The 17,110-nt window shown below is 55.9% G+C and overlaps 1 protein-coding gene across 1 annotated transcript; it reads right to left on the bottom strand.

The window, feature by feature from the left end:
• Nucleotides 1–931: 931 nt before the first annotated feature.
• Nucleotides 932–16,674, bottom strand: LOC141409968 (uncharacterized). Its single transcript, XM_074036486.1, has 2 exons — nt 10,028–16,674; nt 932–8,843 (listed from the first exon to the last, which is right to left on the bottom strand). The coding sequence occupies exon 2, from the start codon at nt 4,734–4,736 to the stop codon at nt 3,720–3,722; it is 1,017 nt and encodes a 338-aa protein (XP_073892587.1). The 5' UTR covers nt 4,737–8,843; nt 10,028–16,674; the 3' UTR covers nt 932–3,719.
• Nucleotides 16,675–17,110: the final 436 nt, after the last annotated feature.

Genomic DNA, 17,110 nt, shown 5'->3' with positions numbered 1-17,110 from the left:
CAGTTTTGGCTTTGACTTTTGTATTTTCTCTTTTTATTTCTTCTTTGCCTCAGTAAGTTTTTACCTGATTTTGGTAACAAGTGGATAGGAAGCAAAGGACCCTGGAGTCGGGACGCCACACCCTTTGGCACCACAGAGCGGTCATCGGTCTGGGTAAAAGCCACGTCTTCCAGTCTCTCCACGCCAACTTTACTTATGAGGCCATTCAACCCACCTTGGAGAAACTGCTGATCACAAAAGTCTGGATTAAGGAAATGGCTGCATGTTCTGACAAAAGCTTCAAAAAACAACTCCCAGACAGATGTCGTCAAGTGCCTCCCGTTCGCTCCCCAGCCACCAGGCTGGCTGACTTCAGCAGCTGTGCAATAGGTTTGGTGGCCCTGACCTTTCCTTCTACCACCACTTATGGGGGTGCTGCATGGTTCAGTGGGTTATGGGATTATTTTAGCCAGAAAGTGCTAAAAATATTAACAGTAGATTTTATTGCTGTCTATAAGCCCAGAAGAACGCAAATTACCATTTGTCAAATGTTATTTGAGTAGAAATGTTTTTGGCATGGGAGTGTTGGGGGAAGAAAGTGACCTTGAACTTTTGGTACAACCTGATTTTATCATTTAAAATTGTGTACTTGCGAAGTCTTTGATATGTCATTTAGAAGGTTGTGAGACTGAATGTTAACTGTTGAACAAGAAAAACTCCCCACTCTGCCTTAAAACTAATTATTTTATTCCACCGATGGGACCACGTAAGCACTCAGGCCCCTCACCCTTCAAGTCGATTTTAGCCTTGATTAAACTGAACATAATTAAAATAAGACTAATTAATGCCACTAGGTGGCCATGGGGATATGGGGGTTTGGGGGTGCATGTGTGGGTGGGTGACTTCATGTGTGTGCATGTGTGTGTGCATGCGTATGTATGCATGTGTGAGTGCACATGTGGGTGGGTGACTGCATGTATGTGCATGTGTGCATGAATGTGTGTGTGTGTATGTGAGTGTGCATGTGTGTGGGTGTGCGTGTGGGTGTGCATGCGTGCATGTGTGTGCGTGTGTGTGCGGGCATGTGTGAGTGTGCACGTGAAGGTGGGTGACTGCATGTGTGTGTGCGTGTGTGCATGCGAGTGTACATGTGTGGGTGGGTTACTTCATGTCTGTGTACGTGTCTGTGTGTGCCTATGTGGGTGGATGACTGTGTGTATGTGCATGTGTGCGTGTGTGTGTGCGTGTGTGAGTGTGCGTGTGTGTGCATGCGTGTGTGTGCGTGCCTCGGGTGGGAGTGGAGTGGGTCTCTTGCGCACAGTCCTGTTTTCTTTTATAGACGCGCCCTCCTGTGGCCACTGAAAATATTGCACTGTAAAATGCCATCTCCGCCCTGCAATCTGTTTGTCGCTGTTCTTCTGCATGAAGCATTTGGAGTCTCACGTGAATAAATAAAAGTTCCCACGAAGCTACCCATACATATGAAATTTTTTCATAAAATATTTGATTTGGGGTTTTAAAAGTTGGGATGCCTGGGTACTGATGAACAGGCGCACCTTCTAAACTGAATTTCTAAAGCGGGGCGCCCACGTGCCCAGGGGCTCCTTGCACCGCCAGGACAGAGCCCAAGTGGAGGAAGGTGTGGGCGGGGCCGGCTCCGTCACGAGGCTCAGGATGGACACTCCTTCCTGCCTCTCCCAGCTTCTGGCAGTTCTAGGCGTCCCTGGGCTTGTGGCCACACTCCTCCCATCTCTGCCTCCGTCTCCACGTGTCCTCCCCATCTGGGTCTCAAGTCTCCCTCCCCCTTCTCCTCTAAGGACGGCTGTCGTTGGGTTTCGCTGGCATTCTCAGTCCCGGATGACCTCCTCTCCAGGCCTTAACTTGTTACATCTGCAAAGATGGCCTCCCGGGCAGGCATGCTCACGGGTTCCAAGGGTCAGCAGGTGGACATGTCTTCAGGGACCACCATTCTCCTGCACAGGACTTGGGGATCTCAGGGGGGCTGGAGGGTGTGGGTGTCCATGTTGCTGGAGTGTACAGTTGAATGAGGCAGGCAGGCCGGACTGGGCCATTCGCACTCTCTGTGTGGGTGATGGGCTGCAAGACGCATATGTGGCTGACTGAAAGTGAGATCCTTGGCCCAAGGACCTGTCCCTGCAAACTCGGACAGCTCTGACCTCAGAGCTTCTCTGCAGAGCAGCCCTGTCCCGCCAGCAGCCTCTTCGAGGGCTCAGGGTTGTGGGGTCCTGTTTTCTCTCCTCACCTCACACCTGCCATGGATATCTGCTGTGCCTGACAGGTGACAACGAGGCCAGCCCGCCCTGGAGAGGATGGAGCAGCCAGTAGCAGGAATCACCAAGATGCAGGGAGCGCTGGGAGCTCAGCGGGTCATGGTCTGCCCTTTGGAGATTCATGGGCTGCTCTCTCCCGACTTTGCACTGGCTCATGGCTCTGGGGGTTCAGAGCTGTCTGCTTCCCAAGGCCTGGTCCCAGGGGGATGAGGGACAAGAAGAAATGGACACAGCTATGTCCCAACCACAACAAAACCACTCCAGGGCAGATGCACACCTGAGGTCCCACGGCCTCTTGGAGCCAAAGAGGGCCGAAAGGGAACAGGTGATCCCATCAGGTGACAGGTGACCTCAGGTGACAGGTGGCCCATCAGTGACAGGTAATCTTGTCGGGTGACAGGTGACCCATCAGGTGTAGGTGATCTTGGGTGACAGGTGACCCTCCATGTGGCAAGAAAGACAGACGTTGGCAGTCCCACAGCAGCTGCCCCTTCCTTGTGGGAAGGCCTCTGTCCCGTGGTGGGCAGGTCTATGCAGACCCACCCCAAAGGCCAAGAGAGCTGAGAGGTCGAAGAGAGAGGCTGACAGACCCAGCTCCTCAGACAAACACTTCACAGGGACTTGGGAAAGGAAGCCATGTCTCCAGTGGCCGCACGACAGTGGCGCTCGCACCTGCTCCGGGGTCTTGTGCACACATGTTTAAGGTGGGACATGTGCAGCTGGCCGTGTCTGACTCTCTTGGGAAACTTGTGACCACTGGGGAGTGTGACAGGCATCCTTCCCGGGGCGTCTGTGCTACAGGAACACCTCGGTATGTAGGCACCTGAAGTCGGTCATGGCAACAGTCTTGCTTCAAGACAGAGTCCTGTGGGCCGTGCAGCAGCCTCACTGCCCCCAGGCTTGAGCTCTGTCACACTTAGCCGAGTTCTGGGGACCAGCTCTCTCTGTCCATTGGCTGCGTTTATGCCACAGCAGGAGGGGGCGCTCCCAGGGCGTGGCTGCCACCATTCGGCATGGACAATGGTCCTAGGGCAAGCCCATCGCTGGCCACCGTGGCTTACTCCACAGGCAGCACAAGGGGTGAGGTGTGGGGAAGAAGCCGCCCATTCACGTCCAGGCCAGCTTCGCCTCTTCCTGATGCATGCAGAATTCTCCCTCCCACATATTCACCTCCAACCCACAGGCCCACACCGGTCTCAGGCCACTCTCGTCCAGACAGCCTGCCCACCTCCACCCGCCGACACCCACTCAGGAAGCTCCCTGATCCTTCCTTCCATCCTGGGAAGGTCCAAGCTGAACATGTTCAGCATGTAGTCCTCCCCTCCACTGGCCTGTGGAGGGCTGACAAGGGTGGGTTGGAGGTGATTGATTCTGCCTTTCCCCTCTTCAGGGCAGGATGACAATGTATAGAGCTCTCTGTCCCCAGCATTCCAGCATGTACTGGACACATCAATGAATGAATGGGATAGACAGGCAGATGGGCAGACAGATGAACAGATGGATGGAAGGATGGAGGAACAGATGAACAAATGGATAGACAGATGGACAGATGGATGGATAAGTGGATGGATAGGTTGATGGGTGAGTGGGTGGATGGATGGGTGGATTGGGGAGTGGGTGGATGGATGGGTGTATGGGTGAGTGGGTGGATGGGTGGGTGGGTGGATGGATGCATGTATGGATGGACAGATGGATGAACAGACAGATGGACAGGTGGATAGATGGATGTATGAACTGATAGACAGGTGGGTGGGGGGGTGGTTGGATGGACGATGAATGAACAGACAGATGGACAAGTGAATAGATGGATGGATGAACAGATGGACAAATGGATGGGAGGATTAGTGGATGGGTGGGTGAGTGGATGGATGGGTAGATGGATGGACAGATGGATGAACAGACAGATGGACAGGTGGATAGATGGATGAACTGATGGACAAACAGATAGACAAATGGATGGGTGGATGGGTGGGTGGGAGGGTGGATGGATGGATGGATGGATGGGTTGGTGGATGGATGGGTGGGTGGATGGATAGATGTAAATGGATGGATGGATGAATGGATGGATGGGTGGACGGGTGGGTGGGTGGATGAATGGGTGGATGGATGAACAGATGGATGAACAGACAGATGGACAGGCAGATAGATGGATGGACGAACTGATGGACAGACAGAGGGACAAATGGATGGATGGATGGATGGATGGATGGATGGATGGATGGAGGGAGGGAGGGAGGGAGGGATGGATGGACGGACGGACGGATGGATGGATGGATGGATAGATGGGTGGATGGGAGGATGGGTGGGTGGGTGGATGGGTGGGTGGATGGATGGGTGGATGGATGGGTGGATGGGAGGATGGGTGGATGGGAGGATGGGTGGGTGGGTGGGTGGATGGATGGATGGATGGATGGATGGATGGATGGATGGATGGATGGACAGGTGAATGAACAAATGACCAAACATTATATTTACACACTGCCCTTAGGCCAGGTCTGTTTGTGTATAACCAGGCCAAACAGGAATATGATTTTCTAGGGGAGTCCCATGAGGGGTCCGAGACAACATGAGCATGTTTAGTCAGCTTCCTCTACCCGGTACAAGCTCCCCAAGCTACACAGCAGGTCCACCGTCCGTATTTGCTATGATCACTGTGTGGGACAGGGGTTGCCCCCACTCCCAAAACTTGGACCCTAAGGCTCGGTCCTCCCCGAGGGGAGGTCCTGGGAGCTGGAGAAGCCTGGTCCACTACCCACGGTGCCTCCGCCCAGCCATGCACCCCCAGGAAGCTGGCAGCAGGCCAGCCACATCCATCCTGGGAAGGTCCAAGCTGAGCGTCTTCAGCATGTGGTCCTCCCCTCGCACTGTCTAATTCACTGTAGTATCACATAAGCAGCCTGTTGAGTTGGCAGCTGCATGAAGTTTTAACTAAGCTGAGAACAGGGCTGAGTCAGCCACAATTTAAGCTCTGGCCACGACGTGCCAAGCAGCCTGGGCTGCAGGATCCATGAGCCCAGATGCTTAGAAGCTCACCCTGCTCAGCATCCTCAAATGAAACAGAGGCCCCTCCTTTACGGGGCCAATGGCAGCGAACCCAGAAAAAGCCTAAGGAAGGGCAGCTTCTGCTGGTCATCTGGAAACTGGGCCTGTGGTTCCATGAGCCTGAGGAGACCCTGGGAGCTGTGAGCTCTTCCCAAAGGGTTTGGACGTCTCTGGGCCCTGACAGCAAACAGAACTCCCTGTCCCAGCACTGACGGCCATGCCTCTGCTGTTGTTATGGGGTGTGCCGTGCCCCTCGTCGTGGCCCCCAGCTCTCACACAAGCTAGACCTTGATCAGCACCCCAGAATTACTCCATGAGCTCTGGAAGACTGCACGCCTCACAATCACCAGTATTGTCATCCCTGTGGGCAGATCTCCCAGTGAGACTTGGGGATGTCCTGGGATGTCCCTCCCAGGTGCAGAGAGCACCCAGGGAACCTGGTCCCCGCCAGCCGCGGCCACTTCAGGCCCCGGCAATCCAGGTCCCTCCAGAGGGGTCCCGGGGGCAGAGCCTCACCCGCAGGGTCCGAGGCGTTTCCCTCTGTGGACTGGAGGTGAGATCGCCCACAGGCTCCCTCGGTGACACATGCACCAGGCCCACGTTGGGACTGGGGGAAGCCTGAAACACAGGCTGGGCTCCCCGGGTGGACCCCATGGGCAGAGAGGGAAGCATCCCCACATTGCGTCCCCACAAGGCCCAGGACAGTAGGAATAGTTCAGGTCTCCCCAGCAGACTCTGGCCCAAGGAACTTGGAGAAGACCTGGCCACCAGACCCCATTGAGACGTCCCAGCCTTGCCTTTGGGGGCCCAGCAGGTGCAGCCCTGCCTCACACAACTGGTGTGAGCTGCCTTCACCAAGGAGAAGGCTACGGGCTTCAGTGGAGCCGGCACCTCACAGAGACCGCAGAGGTGCAGAGAGGGAGCCCCACCAGCCCTCACTCCCAGCCACCGCCACCAACACCGTCCTCCCAGGATAGCCCACCCCAGCACCACAGCCCCACTGGGCACCCACTCCCCAGGGGTGCAGGAGCCTGGCCCTGACTCCGTGCGGGTCACAGCTCCCACAAGGCTCTCACGCGGCTCCCAGGCCATCCTGTGTCATAGAGGCTGCTGGGTGCCTGGGCCCTCTCCTGCCCTGGGTGGCACAGTGCTTTGCCCCTCCTCCCTCCTCAACTGCAGGTCAGTCCCCAGCACAGCCGCCCGCCCCTCACAGCTCCCCTCACAGGGCCCCTCCAGCCCTATGCCCGCTGTGCTGAGCCCACGGTTCTGGAATGGCCCCTTTGTCCCTCCTCCCTCTGCTGGGGACACCCGTCCATAGCCCCTGATGTGAACACCCACGCATCTGTGCCCGGGATGGACCCTGACCACTCACTCTGCCCAGCCGGGTCCTGGCCCCCCTCACCTCAGCAGCCCCTGGGGGTCCCCAGGCCCCCTTCCCTGGCAGGGAGCCAGTCAGGGCACCCCAGGCCTCAGCAAAGATGCCAGGTAGTTCACGGCCAGACCCTGACGGAGATCCGGGACAGGTCCACCCAGGTGGGTCCCTACAGCAAACTGCACCACACATGGTGGCTCCTCTAGAGGAAAAGGATGACTCGATTTTTTAAAGGTGTGTTTTCTGGCCGGGCACTGTGGCTCACACCTGTAATCCCAGCACTTTAGGAGGCCAAGGCAGGTGGATCACTTGAGGTCAGGAGTTCAAGACCAGCTGGCCAACATGGTGAAACCCCGTCTCTACTAAAATAAAAAATTTGTCGGGCGTGGTGATGCACGCCTGTAGTCCCAGCTACTCAGGAGGCTGAGACGTAAGAATCGTTTGAACCTGGGAGGCGGAGATTGCAGCGAGCTGAGATCACATAACTGCACTCCAGCCTGGGCAACAGAACGAGACTGTCAAAAAAAAAAAAAATTTGTTTTCCACTGCAGGTTTGAATCTGGGTCAAAACACCTCTTAAAATCCTCCATTATGATAGTTTTTTACTCAAAAGCCGCACAAGGCAAGATTTGGCCTTTTGCAGGGAGGAGGCAGGCCGGAGGAAGTGGTGCGTTCTCCCGGAGACCCCCATCAGCAAGCTCGAGATGTGCAGTGAGGCGGCCCAGTGCCCACGAGTCACGGGGAGCCCTAGAGCACCGCGCTGGCCAGCTCTGCACCCCCATCCTGTGTGAGCCCCCAACAAGTGCCTGCATGACTGTGTGAGCCCCAGGGAGACACGTCCCTGCCAGGCCCGGGAACGAGGGTGGCAGGGGCCCAGGGATCTCACGGCCACCCCAACCCCCCATCTGCCACTGTGCGACCTGGACGCCAGGCACCAGTCATGGAAGCCAGCGCAAACGTGAAGGCAAGAGGGCCCCCGAGAGCTCGTCCAGTCACAGCCTCGGAGCCTGACAGAGGGGAACCCACACAGTTGCTTCCAAGACTGTGCCCCAGCTCGACTTCTGGCGGGGCACTGCCCAGTTCAGTGCCAGACTCCTGGGACCTGTGCTGCCCTTACGGGGTCCAGGACGTGCCACCATCCTTCCCACGACATCTAGGAAGCTCTGCCCTTGATGGGCCCTGAGGGATGAAGGCTGGTCCTCATTGCCAGCCAGGTGCCCCACCTCGCTCTCCCTCCTTCCCCAGCCACATCCTTGGGCCGTGTCCATCTGCTCCAGGTGACGGACCTGGCCTCCCTGTCCCTGCTCACCGCCAGCTGGGAGGGGGTTGCCGGGTCCCAAGGCAGCTCCTGGACCTCTTCCCTACAGAGAGGTTTGTCCCCACCACCCGCCTCCTCCTCTCGGGCCAACCTTGACCGTTGCCTGCGGCCCCAACGTTCTTGGTCAGGAGAACCCGGAGGTGAAGGAACCCTGATGCGGCGGAGGTCATGCCCAGGGGAGCTGCATGGAGGAGCGGGCCGTGGGCAGCCAGATGGGCACCGGGCTCCCACCCGCGAAGGAGGTAACGGGAGCCTGTCCCTGCACTCTCGATTCTGTCATCCATTGCTCTGTCTGGGGGCTGTTAGTTACACAACTCTCGGCTAAGCCTCATCTTTTTATTTTTTAATAATTTTGTACTGTGGTAAAATACACGTGACGGGAAATGTACCATTTCTCCCATTCCTAAGTGCACAGTTAGTTCTGCGGCATGAAGAGCTGCTTGGTGTCCGTCACCATCATCCATCTCCAGAACTTCCCATTCCCTAAACTGAAACTCTGTCCCCAGTAAACCAACTCCCCAGCCCCTCCCCAGCCCCTGGCATCCCCCATTCTACTTTCTGCCTCAAGGAATCTGGCGGCCGTGGGACTCCCTGTGAGTGCAAGGACAGAGCACCCATCCTTTCCTGACCGGCGGGTCTCACCTGCCTAGTGCCCACAGGGCTGGTCCACAGGCAGTGCGTCAGAGCCCGTCCTCGGAGAACTGAACGCAGCCCCACTGCGCAGGGAGCACGTCCGTCTCGCCGACTGCACGCGGGATCCACTCCCTCCCCAGCTGCTGCGGCCAGTGCCGCTGTGAGCATGGGAGCACAAACATCCGGCTGAGTTGAGCCTCATCATAGCCTATATGTTCCCCAAAATAAGAAGGAAAAAAGTATTACTATGAAAAAGAAGGGGGAAAGTGAGCCAGCACTCACCCAGCCCGACCTACCCTCACCCGGGCTCCGCCCACGCCCCCTATCTCTGTCCACCAGAGGGGAGCAGCCCTGGGAAGCCCTGGCCCCACAGCGTCCGTGGATAGGCCCCAGGACACTGTACCCGGGTGAGCCCAACAGGAGTGAGTCCTCTGCCCCGGGACACTGCACCCAGGCAGGGCCCAGACGGGGGAGCCCTCTGCTCCGGACGGTACACCCAGGCGGGGCCTGAGAGCAGGGAGCCCTCTGTCCTCTGCCTCTGCTTCCTGCCTGATCCATGTGAGCGCAGGGAGAAGCACAGTGGCTTGGAACATGGAGCGGGCACCTCCCAGGGAGAGGGCAGAGGCAGGAGAGTGGCAGACGCCACGTGCTGCTCCCAAGCAAGCGGGTGGAGGGGCCGGGGCTCTGCAGGTCTGGGTGTCCGGAAGTCACCTGCCAGCCAGGCTCTCCCTGCAGCACCCTCGAGGGAGGCCTAGAGGAGAAGCAAGCTGGACCCCACAGCAGAGGTGGACACAGTACTAACTGGGCTGCCTCAGACCCACGCGCCAGTCAGCCAGGGCCCTCTAGGCTCACAGGGGGCTCCATGCTCGAGTTTACTTCACAGGCAACAGGAGTGGCCTTCGCCCCTCTTCTCTGCAAAGCCTACTGCCCTTCATCGCCTCCCCCTGCTCAGGACCAGCAGGTGCTTGGGCCAGTCTAGGGCAGAGAGGTTCCTGGGCTGTCTGGGTGAGCACTGCCCCTGCGTGGGTGGAGCCTGAGCTCAGGGCGCTCAGGTAAGGGTGGAACCCAGGTGCACCCTCCCCCAGCTCAGGGCAGGGTCTCAGGACAGACTGTTGACCTGGGGTCCCCTCGTGCACCCACCTGCCCCTCCTACCCCATGCTCTTCCCTCCACCCTCCAGGATGAAAGGCACCAGGGTTGCTGACACTCCCCTCTGCCTCCAGCCTCAGGGTTTCTGGGGTGGACCCAGATACCCACCTCATTAGGAGGCAGCATTGTGGAGAGAAGTGGAGAACAGGCATCAGTGGGGATCTTACTTGTTTGTTTGTTTGTTTTAAAGACAAGGCTCATGGTGTCTCCCACGCTGGAGTGCAGTGGCCTGGGTGCGACTCACCGCAGCCTCGAACTCCTGGTCTCAGGGGATCCTCCCGCAGTGTTGGGATGACAAGCATGAGCCGCCTCTCCCGGCCTAGGTGTGGATCTGAAGCTGCAGGTCAGGTCTCTTTTCTCCCTGAATTTGGGTTTTGTAAACCAGGCACCACCTGCCCAGCTCTGGGAGGCAGCCCTGGCCCCTGCCCACTTCCTGCCCAGCTGAACAGCAGGCTGGGCTGCACCTCCCCTGGCTGGGGGTTCTGGCCCCTACGCAGCACAGCAGTGACAGTGGCAGCGCCCCGAAGCAGGGCTCCTCCTGTGTCATCCAGCGGCCACACCTTACATGCGGCACCCCGCTCTGTCCTCTCCTGAGAAGAAACAAAGTCAGCACGGGGAGAAACTCAGGACCGCCCAGGGACCGCAAGGGCCTGCTCTTGAGGAGTCCCCGGGGCGTCAGCGCCCCCTGGCCTGGGCACAGAACAGCAGCACCTCACCGGGAACACTCAAACCCCAGCGATGAGTGACCCAAGGCACCCAAACTCGGGAAGTTCATCTTTCCTGGGGTGCTCCCATCCCCTAATAACATCCCAGAATCCCACAGGTGCTCACCCACCCCAACTCTCCCCACGCCTGCATGCCAGGACAGCGTCTGGAGCCCAGCCCCTTGGTGCCCTCACCCTCTGAGATGCCCAAGAGCCCTGCAGCCGCGGGAGTGGCCTCATCAGGACGTACAGGGCCCCCGCACAGTGACGCAGCACCCACACGGCTGAGGCCTCCTGCCGGCGCCAGGCCACGTCCACACCTCACTTGCCAAGAGCCATGGCTGTGGCCCTTCCTTCCTCGGTGCAACCAAAGGGCATGCCTGGGAGAGTTCCAGATGCAATAGAAAGCTGCTTTGCCAAATAAAAAAAACTGTCAGAAACCTCTAAAATATGAATCTAGGGACGCCTTCCAGGCACCCTGCTCTGTCCACAGCCAGTGTGGGCCGCAGTGAAGCTACCCCTGACCGACCCCCTGCAGAGCGCGGAAGTTCGAGGGACGGAGGGCAGGGCCCCTCCTAAGGACCAGGGCAGGCAGGGGGAGGAGTGCGTGGGGAGGAGCTCGCAGGGAGGAGCCCATGGGGATGAGAGATCATGGGGAGGAAGACAGCTGGGGATGAGAGTTCGTGGGGAGGACCAGTGTGGGGGGGAGGACCTCGTGGGAAGGAGCACTGCTGGGGATAAGGGCTCGTGGAGAGGATGAGTGTGGGTAGAGAGGACCTCGTAGGGAGGAGCACTGCTGGGGATGAGAGTTTGTGGGGAGGACTACTGTGGGTGGGGAGAACCTCGTGGGGAGGATGTGGGTGGGGAGGACCTCCTGGAGAGGATGAGTGTGGTGGAGAGGCCCTCGTGGGGAGGAGCACTGCTGGGGATGAGGGGTCGTGGGGAGGATGAGTGTGGGTGAGGGGGACTTCCTGGAGAGGAGCACTGATGGGGATGAGGGATTGTGGGGAGGATGAGTGTGGGTGGGGAGGAGCTTGCAGGGATGAGCGCTCATCTGACCTTTGACATGGCCATCCCACTTCTGGGAATCTGCCCCAAAGATAACAGACAAGTCCAGGAAGGGACCCTATAGGAACAAGAATCTCCCCAGAAGCAGCAAAAACATAAATAGGATTTCAGCCACAGGAAGTCAGCCCACAGGAAGTCAGCCACAGGAAGTCAGCCTGCAGGAGTAAGAATGGCACTTGGGGCCGGGCGCGGTGGCTCAAGCCTGTAATCCCAGCACTTTGGGAGGCCGAGACGGGTGGATCACGAGGTCAGGAGATCGAGACCATCCTGGCTAACACGGTGAAACCCCGTCTCTACTAAAAAATACAAAAAACTAGCCAGGCGCGGTGGCGGGCGCCTGTAGTCCCAACTACTCGGGAGGCTGAGGCAGGAGAATGGCGTGAACCCGGGAGGCGGAGCTTGCAGTGAGCTGAGATCCGGCCACTGCACTCCAGCCTGGGCGGCAGAGCGAGACTCCGTCTCAAAAAAAAAAAAAAAAAAGAATGGCACTTGGCTGTGATCAATTCATCTCAATACAAAGGAATTCTGTGCCACAAAAATATTCATGGAGGTCTCTGTTTCCTGATGTGAAGTCTTTCCCAGCATCTAGTTGGGCAAAGGCACAGACTGGTGTGTGTTTACCAAGACAAGGTCTCCAGGTGGTAAGGATCATTTATGTTTTCATATCTGCATTTCTGGTTTTTCTACCAATGATCATGTGTTCCCTGTATGTTGATTTTACTCCCAACATTTAGAAATAAAATACTTAAAGTTAATAAAGTGAGTGCCTCTTCTCCGAGCAGACCGTGACCTACTCCTTCGACTGCTCCCTGGTGGCGTGGCTTTCTCTTGGGGCTTGGCCCTCAGTGCACTCCAGTTAATTAATACTTTTGATATGGGGTAGAAGGTGCATTTCAGTATAACCCAATGTCCAGTCAATAAGGGAATACTTTTTTTTTATTTTAGATAGGGTCTCACTCTGTTGCCCAGGCTAGAGCACAGTGTCGTGGTCAGGCTGGGTGTACTCGATCCTCCCACCTCAGCCTCCGAGTAGCTGGGGCTACAGGCATGTGGAGAGGATGAGTGTGGGTAGGGAGCTGGGAGTTACCCAGCTAACTTTTTTATGTTTTTTTTTGTAGAGACAGGGTCTCACCCAGTTGCCCAGGCTGGTCTGGAACTCCTGGGCTCAAGGGATCCTCCTGCCTCAGCCACCCAAAGTGCTGGGATGACAGGCATGAGCCACCGTGCTCGACTCGGGAAAGCTTCTTTTGGGAAGACAGCAAGCTGATAAAGGCAGGATGAGTAACAGGATGAGGAGGCCGGCGTTCTGCAGCCACTCACGAATGGTACTCCAGGCCCCAGATGCCACTGGACAGCAAGGCAGTGGGAGATGAGGCTACCAGTCTTGGAGAGTGGAAGGGCCAGCACAGAGGCGAGAGACCCTCCGCACCCTGGAGGAGCACGGCCCCAGCACCTCTATGGTGACCGCACTCAGCATCTCCAGCAGGACCACCAGGCGCACACTGGGCTCCCGCCACACCAGAGGAGGGACCCGCATCTCCTGCCCCACGCACGGGTTGTGCTGGGCCGAGATGTGTGACTGCAGGTCCTCTGGCCTCTAGGCCCGATGCCTCTCAGATCGCAGGAGGCAGAGGATCCAGGTGAGCAGCTCGTGGAGGGCAGGGGCAGGTCCAGAACGCGGCAGCTCGGCCGGTGAGGCGCACAGCCCTCCAGACGCCCAGGAAGGAAAAGCAAAGGCAGGAGTGAAGGATTGCTTCGTGCTTATTTAAATATTATCTAATTAAATTATAAATAAAAGTAATTTTTGTTTATGTTTAATGTATTGAAATGGAAGCTAAAAAACAAATGGAAATGAAAGCCCGCTGGGGGGAGGGGCAGGCACGGAAGCCAGACTCCCCTGACGGCGCCTTGTTTGTGAATTTTGCTTTGGAACCATGAACACGTTCACAGCAAACATTTTTTAAATCCTAGACGCTGAAAGTAAAAGGAAATAAATGAAGCTAAGGGTCTACCGAGTTGTTGACTTAGCCACACCAAGAGGGATTTTCTCAAGATTTACACATCCCAGTGTCATGGCCTAAGAAAAACCATGGGGTCGGGTGCGGAGGCTCACCCCTGTAATCCCAGCACTGGGAGGCCGAGGCGCGTTTATCACCTGAGGTCAAGAGTTCGAGACCAGCCTGGCCAACATGGCAAAACTCCGTCTCTACTGAAAATACAAAAATTAGCTGGGCATGGTGGTGCACGCCTGTAATCCCAGCTTCTCAGGAGGCTAAGACAGGAGAATTGCTTGAACCAGGAGGCAGAGGTTGCAGTGAGCCAAGATTGCACCACTCTACTTTAGCCTGGGCGACAGAGCAAGACTGTCTCAAAAAAAAAAAAAAAAAAAAGAAAGAAAGAAAGAAAAAGGATTGAAGAGCTCTGAATTTTTTTTATTTTTTTTTTCGTTTTTAAATTATATTATTTTCTATATATCAAGTAACTATGTTATGTATTAAGAACTAAAAATTGGCTGGGCGCAGTGGCTCACGCCTGTAATCCCAGCACTTTAGGATGCCGAGGCAGGTGGATCACGAGGTCAGGAGATCAAGCCCATCCTGGCTAACACAGTGAAACCGGCTCTATTAAAAAATACAAAAAAATTAGCCGAGCGTGGTGGCGGGCGCCTATAGTCCCAGCTCTACTTGGGAGGCTGAGGCAGGAGAATGGCATGAACCCAGGAGGTGGAGCTTGCAGTGAGCCGAGATCGCGCCACTGCACTCCAGCCTGGGCAACAGAGCAAGACTCCGTCTCAAAAAAAAAAAAAAAAAAACTAAAAATCTGGCTGGACGTGGTGGGCTCATGCCTGTAATTCCAACACTGTGGGAGGCTGAGGCAGGTGGATCACCTAAGACCAGGAGTTTGAGACCAGCCTGGCCGATATGGTAAAATCCCATCTGTATTACAAATACAAAAATGGTGGTAGGCACTTGTAATCCCAGCTACTCAGGAGGCTGAGGCAGGAGAATCACTAGAACCTGAGAGTTGGAGGCTGCAGTGAGCCGAGATCATGCCACTGCACTCCAGCCTGGGTGACAGAGCAAGTCCATTTCAAAAAAAAAAAAAGAATTTAAATTCTCAGAGTAAAAGAAAAAATCTGATATAAAATCCAAATAGTGAAAACCCTGTAATCCTAAATTTGAACTGGAAATATTAACACAAATCCTTTATATTATATATCCTAATATGAATTTTCTCTTTAAAAAATACTCTCTCCCTCTGTCCACAGAGGCAGCCTCGGGCATCTCCAGGCAGGACCCGGAGCAGCCGAGGCCCTGAGGCCAGCACAAACTGCAGGCACCGAGGAGTCTGTCTATCGCCCCAAGACGCAGCCATCCGAGCTTCCAAAGGCAATGGCCCCAACCGTGGAACGCCACAAGTGCAATCACCGCTTGTGGGCTCACGATGGAACTAGACAAAGCCGCTGGTCACCTCGGGGTCCTCGGAGGAGCCAGGGAGCCAGCCGGTCGCTCTAGACGCTGGGACTCGAGAAAAACAAGAATGTGCGGGGACTTTTGAAGCAGAAACTGTACTTCTGGGACCCAAGCAGTGGATAAGGGAAAATCCATCTTTACCGAAGAATTCCAGCCAAGAAGCTTGGAGGAAAGGCAGGTCAGATATTGACAGATGAAGTCATGCATAGCCCAGGACTGACTTCAAAACAGGATGGGAGCCAGGCGCAGTGACTCACGCCTGTCATCCCAGCACTTTGGGAGGCCGAGGCAGGTGGATCACTTGAGGTCAGGAGTCCGAGACCAGCCTGGCCAGTATGGTGAAACTCCTGTCTCTACTAAAGATACAAAAATTAGCTGGGCGTGGTGGCGGGCACCTGTAATCCCAGCTACTCCGGAGGCTGAGGCAGGAGAATCCCTTGAACCCGCGAGGCAGAGGTTACAGTGAGTCAGATCACACCAGTGCACTCCAGCCTGGGAAACAGAGCAAGACTCTGTCTCAAAACAAAAACAAAAAAACATGATGGGGAGGGGGTGCAGATACACAAGAGGGGCAGGCACTGTGCACCTCTGGGTGGGGGAGAGGGGTTCATTCCTACAGTTACCTGTTCCAAACACACAATTTGGACATTAAGATTTTTCATAATAAAAGGTAAAAGCATACAAAGACTTAATACACATGACAACTAAATGCAGTGTGTAGTCTTGACTGAAGTCAAATTTTAAAAAATCACAGGCCAGGGAGACTGATTTGTATAACAATAAAACTCCAGTCTCCTGCAAAAAAACAAAAACAAAAAAATGACAGGCCAGGCACAGTGGCTCACACCTGCAATCTCAATACTTTGGGAGGCTGAGGCAGGCAGATTGCTTGAGCCCAGGAGTTTGAGACCAGCCTGGACGATATGGTGAAATCCTGTCTCTATAGAAAATGTAAAAATTAGCCAGGCATGGTGGCACATCTGTAGCCGCAGCGACTTGGGAGGCTGAGGTGGGAGGATTGCTTGAGCCCAGGAGGTCAGGGTACTGTGTGCTATGATTGAACCACTGCACTCCAGCCTGGGTGCCAAAGCGAGACTCTCCCTCAAAAAAGAAAAGAATACAACTAAATAGTTTCTGAAAATGGACTGACAAGTAGCCAGCGTGGGGGAATTACCAATTTTCTGAGGTGTGATAATGGTGCCACGGCTCTCCCGCCTAAGTGACAGAGTGAGACTCCATCTCAAAAAAACAAACAAACAAAAACAAAAGCAAATGTGTTTACCTCAGGTGTGGTTATTCACGTCATGGTCCCGCTTTCCCAGGCCTCTGAACAAAAGAGCAGAGCGCTCTCCCAGGTGACGGCGCCATGTCCTGGTTCCGATCCTGTCTCCAGCTGTGCAACCCACATGAGGGAAGGCACATGGGACCCCCAGGTTAGGGTTAGGGTGTGAATGTTTCTGAATGTTTAAATGTATTTACTTACGGAAAGTGGGTTCTGCAGCCCTTCGTGCCCGACAAAGGTGAATGGTGTACAGGGTGGCCCTGGGGCTGGCAGTGGGGTGGCCAGGAGGTCCCATTGTGGTCCTGACACCCCCAGGACTCCCCACCTCAGTCCCACAACTGCAGTCCCTGCCGCACCGTCCACAGCCCCCTGCCTCCCACCCACCACCACCTCACTGCCTTCCCCACCCCCCGCAGGGCTCCCCATTGCTTGGGACATCACAAAGGTGACGATGACAGGTGCCGCACTCCCTCTTACCATCATCTCAGCAGCTGCCGAGCACACCCAGGGCCCGGGCTCCCTCCCCACCCCCTCAGCAGATGCTGGCATAGGCAGCCGTGGGCTCTGTCTCCACTCCTGAACACGCCCTAGGGGGATGGGGCCGCTGGGCACAGGGGTTGGGTAGACCCCAGCACCCCTCCTCACCTTAGAAGCAGATACCTACCTGCTGACCAGGCACCTGCCAGGCTCCATGGACACTAGCTCCCTCCTCCTCCTGGGGTCAGGGTCTCTCCCTCTCAGTGACGGGAGGACCCGCCTGTGACACGAGTTGACCTGGCAGCCAGACCGTGTGAAGACGG

This window comes from Macaca fascicularis, chromosome 3 (assembly GCF_037993035.2).
Source record: "Macaca fascicularis isolate 582-1 chromosome 3, T2T-MFA8v1.1".
Lineage (NCBI taxonomy): Eukaryota > Metazoa > Chordata > Mammalia > Primates > Cercopithecidae > Macaca > Macaca fascicularis.
The sequence above is the reverse complement of the archived record's forward strand: the minus strand, read 5'-3'. Positions and strand labels throughout refer to the sequence as shown.

Coding starts and splice junctions, on each gene's coding strand:
- LOC141409968 (XM_074036486.1), bottom strand. CDS start 4,736: ATGTTTGGTCATTTGTTCATTCACCTGTCCATCCATCCATCCATCCAT.